This window comes from Nyctibius grandis, chromosome 30, assembly GCF_013368605.1.
Source record: "Nyctibius grandis isolate bNycGra1 chromosome 30, bNycGra1.pri, whole genome shotgun sequence".
Lineage (NCBI taxonomy): Eukaryota > Metazoa > Chordata > Aves > Nyctibiiformes > Nyctibiidae > Nyctibius > Nyctibius grandis.
In genome coordinates this window covers 5,575,451-5,585,777 of record NC_090687.1, presented here as the reverse complement: position 1 = coordinate 5,585,777, position 10,327 = coordinate 5,575,451, and the positions used below count along the sequence as shown (strand labels likewise).

The window sequence follows — 10,327 nt, the reverse complement described above, 5'->3', positions numbered from 1 at the left end:
GCAGTGTTCAAGGCCAGGTTGGATGGGGCTTGGAGCAACCTGGTCTGGTGGAAGGTGTCCCTGTGTGTGGCAGGGGGTTGGAACTAGATGATCTTTAAGGTCCCTTCCAACCCAAACCATTCTATGATTCTATGCTCTGCTGTAGTCTTAACTCCAGGGTGCAGAAAGCTGCCACCCAGCCCTGGAGGAGTGGCAGCTCAGGTGGCACGGCTCCCCATCACAGACCCATCTCTGCCGTGAGAAACGGCGCACTACCATCTGCAACTTGAGGGTGACCTCATTAATGTTTATAAATATGTAAAGGGCAAGTGTCATGAGGATGGAGCCAGGCTCTTCTCAGTCACATCCCTTGACAGGACAAGGGGCAATGGGTGCAAGCTGGAACACAGGAGGTTCCACATAAATATGAGGAAAAACTTCTTTATGGTGAGGGTGACCGAACACTGGCACAGGCTGCCCAGAGAGGGTGTGGAGTCTCCTTCTCTGGAGACATTCAAAACCCGCCTGGACGCGTTCCTGTGTGATATGGTCTCCGGCAGGGAGATTGGACTAGATGATCTTTCGAGGTCCCTTCCAATCCCGAACATTCTGTGATCTGTGAACTCGGCAGGAACAAGAGAGGCACATACTGCTGGTGCCAGAAACGACCAGAGAAACTCTTGTCTGCGGGGACCCTCCGAGTCCCCCGGTCACACCCAACGTCTGTGCTTTCGCCCTGGCACAAGCAGGTGCAGCCACGGCCAGCACCGCTCGGGAGAGGCAGGCTGCAAACCCGGGCCACAGCTCCGCCTTGGCCGGGCCGCGGTCAGGCCGGCCTTGCCCGCCGCCCGCGGCCCAGGCCCGGGGGAGGCCCCAGCCCCCCGCCGCCCCGCTCCCTCCGGAGCCGCGGCCCCGCCGCCCCGCCTTGCGCATGCGCGGCCGCCCCCGCCCGCCCCCGCCCCGTGAGGCCGCCTCCCCGCCCGCCCGTGTCCCTCCTCGCGAGCCGTAGCGGCGCCGGTGCGGGGGGTGCGCGCGGCCGCCGTCATGTTCCGCATCGAGGGCCTGGGGCCCAAGATGGACCCGGAGGAGCTGAAGCGCAAGATGCGCCGCGACGTCCTCACCTCCGTCCGCAACTTCCTCATCTACGTCGCGCTGCTGCGGATCAGTAAGTGCTGGGGGCAGCGCGGCGCCGGGCACGGTGGGGTGGAGGCCGGGCCCGGACCGGGGGGTCTGCGCCTCCGGGGACGGCTCGGCTCGGCCTGGCCGCCGGTTCGCGTCCCGTAGGGGCGGCTTTGCTTCTGGCAGCTTCGCGACCGCCTCTGCTGGTTCCGTGTGCCGGTGGCTGGGCGCGTACCCGGGGGGGTGGGAGAGGCTCGGCATCCCCCTCCCTGGCAGGGCTCAAGGCCAGGCTGGATGGGGCTGGGAGCAGCCTGGTCTGGTGGAAGGTGTCCCTGCCCGTGGCAGGGGGTTGGAACTAGATGTTCTTTAAGGTCCCTTCCAACCCAAACCAGTCTGTGATTGTATGATGGTTCTATCCCAGCGGTGCTTTCAGAGCGCCTGTGCTTGGGCGAACGACAGATGCTTCATAAATGTTCTGCAGTTTCATCACAGACTCCCTGCAGACTTGTCATCTTCAGTTAAGTTCATGCTGCTTTATTTTCTCTTTTCAGCTCCTTTCATCCTGAAGAAACTGGACAGTATATGAACACTTCAGAAGACTCAGTATATGAAAACGTAAAATGGACTGTAGCCGCTTTCCCATTTGTTGATTAAACGTTGTGCCAGAGGCAGACATCCAGTACTAAATGGTTCTAAAATGTTTCATTTAAGTCTGTCTGACTCGAGAATGATAGCCTAGTTAGGAACAGGGGGAAGATGTCTGTTGTCCCCCCAGGTGAACTCTGGTCACAGAATACTCCCTAGTATCATCGAGCAATGACTTGTGATGGAACATTTCTTGTACTGTTTAAAAAAAAGTCCATCTCCGTGTTGTACGAAGTGTTACGTGCTAGCGAGTTGCTTTGTTATGCAGCTACCTCTGAACTGCCACATGCTATGGCTATCAACCTTACTGAACCTGTCTGTATGAAAAATGAAGTCTTTAATGAATCCAGCTCACAAGCAGTTTGATTGGAAATAAATGGAAGAGCAGTTGTGTCACTTAACTCTGTTAGCTATTTATTTTTAACAATCATCACTTAAACTGGAGGACATCTGGTATTATTTCCCTGGCTCCTGTCTTAAGCTCGCTCTCTCCTCCACCTTTAAAATCAACTCGTATTGAGGAAAAGCAAAGGAGAGTGAAAAAAACCACAGCAATGATGTGTTTTCCAGGTCGCTAGATGTGTAGCAGCTCAGCTGTGACACATGAACATGTAGTCAAGACTGAAGACAACTAAAAGGGGGAAGGGGGGCTCAGCTTTATCTGGCAGGCCTATGCCAGTTTCCCCTTCCATTAGAGCCTCCTGTATCTTGAATTTATGCAAAGTAAAGCACGAGCAACGCCGTATTTCTGCTGTGAGCTAGTAACTGAATTGTAACCAGCAGACCCTTTACAATGCCTGCTACTTGTAGTGGTTTGTCATGTCTTGAATTGAGCTCTTTTTACCATGACAAATGGCTGTATTCTAGTAGTTCAGGAGTGTTACTTGAATTGGAGGCTGCTTGCAATGTTCTTACCTTATACTGCTTACGCTGATGTCAAAACAGGGAGTATTTCCTTAGAGAAGCAGCTTGCTTTGTGAAGAGGGTTGTGATTGTCCTCTCCGAAAGGGATTTCATAAGCTCTGGGGCTGATGCTTACTCGTATGCATCGGTTTAAGACTACCCTGAACTGAGCTGCCAAAGCAGGAGTTGGATTTTTCAGCCATTTTGGGTTACTTCGCTAGGTCTTAAAAGATATATTTCGGATTTGACAGGATATCCTTAGATCAGCTGCACGCCGCATCTCCAGAGAGACTTAAATGTTTCTCAGACTCATACTTAACTCCTTGAAATAATTTCCACCTGGTGTTAGGGGAGTGCTGCAGAGCCACTTGCAGCCAAGGCGCTGCTGGCTCTTTTTTACTGCTCGCTTCCTCAGCTGAAGGAAGAATGTCTTCCTCCAGTTTACTGTGCCCTTGGCTGAGAGCACGGTACCTGTATGAAGCATGGTGGAGTATTTGTTAACGCTTGCCTAAATCTTGTGATCACAAAGTGTTCTATGAAAAACAAGGAGGAAAAGATTGTTAGGTCAGTTTAGACACACGGGGCAGACTTTACTGTTGGCTGGCATCAGAGAAGAGAGGAATTAAGAACACTGGAGGGACTAACCCTTGGAAACTTCCACTCTTCCGCTCTGGCCAGAGCTTGAGCTTGTCTGCAGAGAGCTGTTCTTGAGGCATATGTAGGTTTGAAGCTGGAGGAGGGACAGGTAAGGGAGGACTGGGGACAAACACTGATGGACCATTCAGTGGATAAGGAATTGGCTGGGTGGTCGCACTCAAAGAGTTATGGTCAACGGCTCGATGTCCAAGTGGAGACCAGTGACGAGTGGCGTTCCTCAGGGGTCGGGATTGGGACCGGTCCTGTTTAACATCTGTGTCGGCGACACAGACAGTGGGATTGAGTGCGCCCTCAGCATGTTTGCCGACGACACCAGCTGTGCGGTGTGGTGACACGCTGGAGGGAAGGGATGCCATCCAGAGGGACCTGGACAGGCTGGAGAGCTGGGCCTGTGCGAACTGCATGGAGTTCAACAAGGTCAAGTGCAAGGTCCTGCCCATGGGTCGGGGCAATCCCAAGCACAAAGACAGGCTGGGTGGGGAATGGATTGAGAGCAGCCCTGAGGAGAAGGACTTGGGGGTGATGGGTGACGAGAAGCTCACCATGAGCCGGCAACGTGCGCTGGCAGCCCAAAGCCACCCGTGTGCTGGGCTGCATCCCCAGCAGCGTGGCCAGCAGGGCGAGGGAGGGGATTCTGCCCCTCTGCTCCGCTCTCGGGAGACCCCCCCTGCAGTGCTGCGTCCAGCTCTGGGGCCCAACAGAAGAAGGACACGGAGCTGTTGGAGCGAGTCCAGAGGAGGCCACGGAGATGCTCCGAGGGCTGGAGCCCCTCTGCTCTGGAGACAGGCTGGGAGAGCTGGGGCTGTTCAGCCTGGAGAAGAGAAGGCTCCAGGGAGACCTTCTAGCACCTTCCAGTGCCTGAGGGGCTACAGGAAAGCTGGAGAGGGGCTTTTTACAAGGGCAAGTAGTGACAGGACAAGAGGGAACCGTTTTAAACTGAAAGAGGGGAGATTTAGATGAGATATCAGGAAGCAATTCTCTGCTGTGAGGGTGGTGAGACCCTGGCCCATGTTGCCCAGAGGAGCTGTGGGTGCCCCCTCCCTGGCAGTGTTCAAGGGCAGGTTGGATGGGGCTTGGACCAAACTGGTGTGGTGGAAGGTGTCCCTGCCCGTGGCAGGGGGGTTGTAACTGGATGGGCTTTAAGGTCCCTTCCAACCCAAACCAGTCTGGGATTCTATGACTGTATATTGCCTCTTAGCTTCAGGCCTGATGTATTGTGAAAAGGCCCCTTGAGTACCCATTCCCAAGACAGGCAGGGGTTGAAAGTGCAGTTCATGAATGGCAGGCTTGAAAAGGGGGTGTTGATTTGGAAGCATAACCAAGTAATTTGGAGACTTCTTACCAGAGCTGACACATGGCCCTGGAGCCTTGGATGCCCACTGCAATCAAACAAAATAACCCAGTCGTATTTAATTCTCTGGATTTTACTGAGAATGAAAGCCAGGATATTTCTGAGCTCATTTACTCTGCTATCTTTGTAAAATGGAACAAGTGTAATTGAATAAATTGTGGGATTATATTATCCAGTCGACAAATTAATGCAGCAGGTAACTGGTTGATGGTGGGAGTAATGAGATAATTAAAGAGTTTGGCTCTGCCCAGCTATGGAGAATAGGACACTGGTATCCCTTTTGGTCTTGGGCCTTTGTGCAGGGTCAGAGGTAAGGCAGCAGAAGCCTCAGGAAGTGTAGGGATATGAGGGTTTCTAGCAAGCCAATTTCCCTTTACTATATCCTTAAAATCATGTATATGGCACCCATTTTTGTCCACTTGCAAACACACGTCAAGGCTTAACACAGCTGACCTGTCAGCAGTTCTGCGTACCTCTAATCCTTAAGAAATGTACTTGCTCGAGTGGGTTCAAACTGGCTCTTGGGAGCTGTTGAAGACTCTCCCAGGAAGTTGCTTTCAGGTAGAGTGCCTATGTCAAGTATAGGGTCAAGATAGCAAGACAAGTAGATCTTAAGTCCCCATGAAGCTCAGAGCTCAGGTTATTCTGTAGGTACCTTTTCTCAGGCCACTTTATGACTACTGGCAGTAGGAGGAAGACACATTCTAGGCTCTTAGTAACAGAATTTTCTTTCTGCTTTGTCTCAGGGACCTCCATCATCCATCTGTGATGCAAGTCCTAGTGTTGGGGACAGCCTAGGCCTGTCTCAAATTCTCAGTGTGGAGTCCTCACCTATTTGACTGGAGTTAACTTGATGCAAGCAGGGTGCAGGCTTTCCTTAGGTAAAGGACGTAACACTGAAAAAGAAGATGTTCCTAAGCCCAGCATGCGACCACATCAACATGACATTTCCACGCACTCATGCTCCTCAGAGGAGCTATTTCAATGTCTTGGCATTTTCTAAAATAACCTTACCATCATAGTACTTTTAGACCGATAAATACAGAAGCTCTGTATGGTTTGCCAGCACTAACTAGGCTTCTACTCACAAATCCTTCCCAGGTTCATCTCAAGTTTGGGTCTCCTACTCCTCATCTTAAAGGACATTTTTTTCTGCTAATGGGGTGCTCTTCCCAGTGTGGGCAGTCCCCATCCTCGTAGGTTTTCAAGACGAGGCTGGATAAAACTCTGAATCACAGAATCAATGAGGTTGGAAGAGCCCTCTGGGCTCATCGAGTCCAACCGTTGCCCTGACACCACCATGGCAACTAGACCAGGGCACTAAGTGCCATGTCCAGGCTTTTCTTAAACCCCTCCAGAGATGGTGACTCCACCACCTCCCTGGGCAGCCCCTTCCAATGGCTAATGACCCTTGCTGAGAAGAAATGCTTCCTAATGTCCAACCTGAACCTCCCCTGGCCAAGCTTGAGGCTGTGTCCTCTTGTCCTGTTGTGTCATTTGGTGTCATTTGCATTGAACCAGCCTAATAACTCTGGGGGGGGGGGTCACAGGTCAGGCCTGGGGTCAAGCTAGGGTCACACTTGGTGGTACCAGGGAGGGGTTGGGGGTGACGGCAGAGTCAGAGGTTGCATCTGCACCCCCCTCCCCCCGATTGTCCCTGAGTGCCATCGCCACCAATGGCCTTGACCATGGAGAGTGCAGGTGGACCCCAGCATACGGTGCAATGGGGTGGGGGGAAGGGGATATCTCATGATATCAGATGACATCACATGACATCACACCTGGGAGAGGCAGCGACCTAGGGCTGCCACGCTTCCAGGTCCTGGGACACACACACATGTGACATGTAGTAACACACGATGACATGCCACAGCAGGGGTGATGTAATGAGGCATGACATCATATGTGACCCTGCTGATGATGTCAGAGGGAGGCCCTGCCCCATCACAGGCTCCCAGCGCAGGGTAGGAAGAAGAGGAGGGGGGGGGCACATCCTGTGAGTGCCACTGCGGGGACTGGGGTGGCCTGGGAGGGCACTGGGAGGCATTGGGGTGTACTGGGAAGCACTGGGAGGGCAGTGGGGTGTATTGGGAGGCAGTGGGATATACTGGGATGGGGCTGTGGGCCATACTGGGAATCACTGTGGGGTCCTGGATCATACTGGGAGGCCTGGGGAGGGCACTGGGCCATACTGGAAGGCAAGGCTCTGGAGGTCTGGGCTGTAGTGGCAGTCACTAGGAGACTTGGGGCCATACTGGGAAGGTGCTGGGCTGCACTGGAATGGTGCTGGACCATACTGGGAGACAGGGGAAATGCTGGGGGGGGCACCAGTGGGCACTGGTGCATACTGGTGGGTGCTGGGGAAGGGGAAATGTATGCCACATACACGTGGCAGAGTGGCTGAACATAACAGTGGGGGCTGTCATGGGAGGAGAAACACGGGGAACAGGCAAAAATGGGGGGAATGGGGGAAAAAGTGGGGCAAAAATGGGAGATAAAACAGAGAAAAAAGGGGAAAATCGGGGAAAATGTGAAAAAGACATGGAAAAAATGGAAAAAGGGGGGAATCAGAATGAGGGGATGGGGGAAGGAATGGAGGCAAACGTGGAAACTGGGGAAAAATGTGAGAAACAGGTAAATGGGAAAAAGTGGTGGGGGAACTGGGGGAAAATAGGGGCAATGGGGGAAGAAACAGGGGCAAAAATGGGGGAAAAAAAGGCAAAAGGCAAAAATAGGGTAAAAAATGAAATGGGGAAAAATGGGGCACAAATGGGCAAAAAGTGGGGAGAAAATCAAGGGAAACGGGGTGGGGGAAACAGGGTGAAATGGGGCAGAAACAGGCAAAACCCAGGGGAAAACAGGAGAGAGAAAACAGGGGGAAATTGTGGGAGAGTGGGGAAAAATGTGGGGAAATGGGAGAAATGGTGAAAATGGAGCAAAACCAGGAACAAATGGAAGAAACAGAGAGGGAAATAATAGAAAACAGAAGAAACAGGGAAAACTGGGGAAAAATTGGGGAACAGGAGGGAGGAAACAGGGCACAAACAAGGCAAAATGGGTCAAAACCAGGGAAAAAGGCAAAAAAAAAGGCAATATGGGGTGAAACCAACCAGTTATGGGGGTCGGGGCAAAAACAGGGGGAACAGGCCAAAATGAGGGAAATGGGACAAAAGCAGGTGAAAACAGCAGGAAAAAGTGGATCAACACAAACACGAAATAGGAGGCAACGGGGTGAAAATGGGCAAAATGCAGAAAAAATGGGGCAAAAAAGCAAAAAAACCAGGGCAAACTGGGCAAAAATGGGGCAACCCAAGGAAAACTGAGGCAAAACAGGGGAAAAAAAAGCAAAAATAGGCAGTGGAGGGTATCTGGAGGTGGTTATGGGGCAGGAAGGGCAGCTGTGGGGCAAACTAAGGGACACTTATGGGGCACTTGGGGGGGTTGGGGGCAGTTATGGGGCAGTGAGGGGCACTTGAGGGGCAGCCATGGGTCAGGCAGAGGGGCTGGGGCTGGTGGTGTGGGCGCTAGGGCCCCCCCCAGCCCCTAAGCGTATCAGTATGGCCCAGTACCGCACACATGCTGCCCTGGCTTGCCCACCACCATCCCAGTATGGGCCCAGCACTCCCAGTAAGATGCCAGCTTGAGCCACAGGTCTTCAAGCACAATCCCAGTATGGGCTCTGTGTTCTTGTACAAGCTCCAATGCTTCCAGTACAATGCCAGTCTGGGCCACAGCTCTCAGAGTATGATCCCAGTATAGCACCAGTGCTCCCAGTAGTATGCCAGCCTAAACCACAGGTCTTCAGGCACAATCCCAGTATGGGCGGCCACACTCTCAGTATGGGGCCAGTGCTTCCAGTATAACACCAACACTCCCAGTACAGTGCTAGTTTAGGTCACAGCTCTTCAAGTGGGATCCCAGTATGGCCCCAACACTCCCAGTGTGGGCACAGTGCCGTCAGCATGATGGCAGCCTAAGCTACAGTTAGAGTAAGATCCTAGTATGAGCCCCAATGTTGCCAGTATGGCCCCAGTGCTCCCAGTACAGGGCCAGCCTGGGCTGCAGCTCTCCAAGTATGATCCCATTATAGGCCCAAAGGCTCCTAGTGCACTCCCAGTGCTCCCAGTATGGGCCTCAAGGCTTTGAGTGCAGCTCCAGTGCACTCCCAGTGTGGCCCACAAGGCTCCTAGTACAGGTCCCAAGGCTCCCAGGGCACTCCCTGAGAGGGGGCTTCAGTGTTCCTCCAGCACACTCCCAGTATGAGCCCCAGTACTACAAGTGCAGGCCCCAGTGCTCCCAGCACACACCACCAATAAACTGTTTTCGCTCCAAACCCTTGGAATTCCCCGGAAAAACAACGTCACCAGCCTGCCATCGCCTTTATTGTTGAGTGAGCGCATTGGGTCACAGGATCAGGCCCCCCCCAGTGAACTCCATCCGCTGCCGAGAGAAGAGAGAGAAAAGGGGTGAGTGGGGGGGACCCTGGCGTCCGAGGGAGCAGGGGAGGGGCGAGGGGACCCCAGTGTCTGGGCACACCTGTGGCGGGGCGACAAAAGCCAGCCAGTCGGAGGGGCGGGTGGGCAGCAGCCCCATGGCCTGGCACTTGTAGAGGGCCAGCGCCAGCCCCAGCCCGTTGCCCACCAGGAACACCAGCCCCTGCAGTGCCCGCCGGCTCGAGCTCTCCAGCGCCTTCAGTGCTGTGGGGGAAAAGGGTGGGATGGGGAGACCTGTCACTGTCACCCACACACTGCACGCCTGGCACTGTGGGGGACCAGGGGTGATGATGGGCGGGGAGTGGCAGGGGAGTATCATGGGGGGAGAGCAGGGCAGATGGCACGGGGGTGGCTGGTGGGCGACTGTTGGGGGAACATGTGGGTGACTGTCACAGGGGTGACTGACATGGGGGCGACTGTCATCAGGACAACTGTAGGGGGATGCAGGGGGGAGAATGACATGGGGGTGACTGTTGGTGCGTGCACGGGAACAACTGACATGGAGGCAACTGTTCGGGGATACGTGGGGAAACTGGTATGGTGGTGACTGTCATAGGGGCGACTGTTGGGGGATGCGTGGGGGCATCTCACAGCGGGGCAACTGTTGCAGGGGGACATGCGTGGCAGGGGCTGTTATAGAGATGATTGTTGGGGAATATGTGGGGACAACTGTCGCAAGGCAGGGGATGGCCATGGGGGGCTGTCACCTGTGCGGTGCCGTAGCGTGGGGTTGTACTCACTGGCAGAGAGGGACATCAGGGCCTGCAGCGGGCGCCAGCCCATCATGCAGACCATCATGGCGGGGAAGATAGAGATGGTGTTGCCGGCCATGTACATGATGAACAGGTTCATGGGGATCTGCTTCAGCGGTGCCAGTGCCACGTCCCAGCAGCGCTGCGGGGAAAGATGGGACCCGGGCGTCCGGGACCACCCTCGTACGGGACCCACGGATGTGGGACAGGGACCACCCTCCCCATGGAGAACCCCGGCGCCCGCGGGGTGTCCCTCCCCCGCTCCCTCCCCCCGCAGTCCCCCTCTGCCCACCTTCTCCATGAGGATTTTGTCGCTCTCGTGGACGCCGCCCTCCCCCAGCTGCCGCTCGGCGAACCCCAGCGGCCCACGGCCCTCGGCGGCTCCGCGGGGCCTGAGGGGAGGGGGGGATAGAGGGGGGGCAGGTGAG

The 10,327-nt window shown here is 54.6% G+C and overlaps 2 protein-coding genes across 2 annotated transcripts; one reads left to right on the top strand and one right to left on the bottom strand.

Moving 5' to 3' along the window:
- The first annotated feature begins 941 nt into the window (after window positions 1–941).
- TOMM5 (translocase of outer mitochondrial membrane 5) lies at window positions 942–2,144 on the top strand. The gene is made up of 2 exons (XM_068420272.1): window positions 942–1,144; window positions 1,650–2,144. The coding sequence occupies exons 1-2, from the start codon at window positions 1,024–1,026 to the stop codon at window positions 1,682–1,684; spliced, it is 156 nt and encodes a 51-aa protein (XP_068276373.1). The 5' UTR covers window positions 942–1,023; the 3' UTR covers window positions 1,685–2,144.
- Window positions 2,145–9,014: 6,870 nt separating this feature from the next.
- On the bottom strand, window positions 9,015–9,999 carry EMC4 (ER membrane protein complex subunit 4). Its single transcript, XM_068420250.1, has 3 exons — window positions 9,888–9,999; window positions 9,191–9,351; window positions 9,015–9,094 (listed from the first exon to the last, which is right to left on the bottom strand). Exons 1-3 carry the CDS (start codon window positions 9,997–9,999, stop codon window positions 9,059–9,061), a joined length of 309 nt encoding a protein of 102 aa, XP_068276351.1. The 3' UTR covers window positions 9,015–9,058.
- Between the last annotated feature and the right edge of the window lie 328 nt (window positions 10,000–10,327).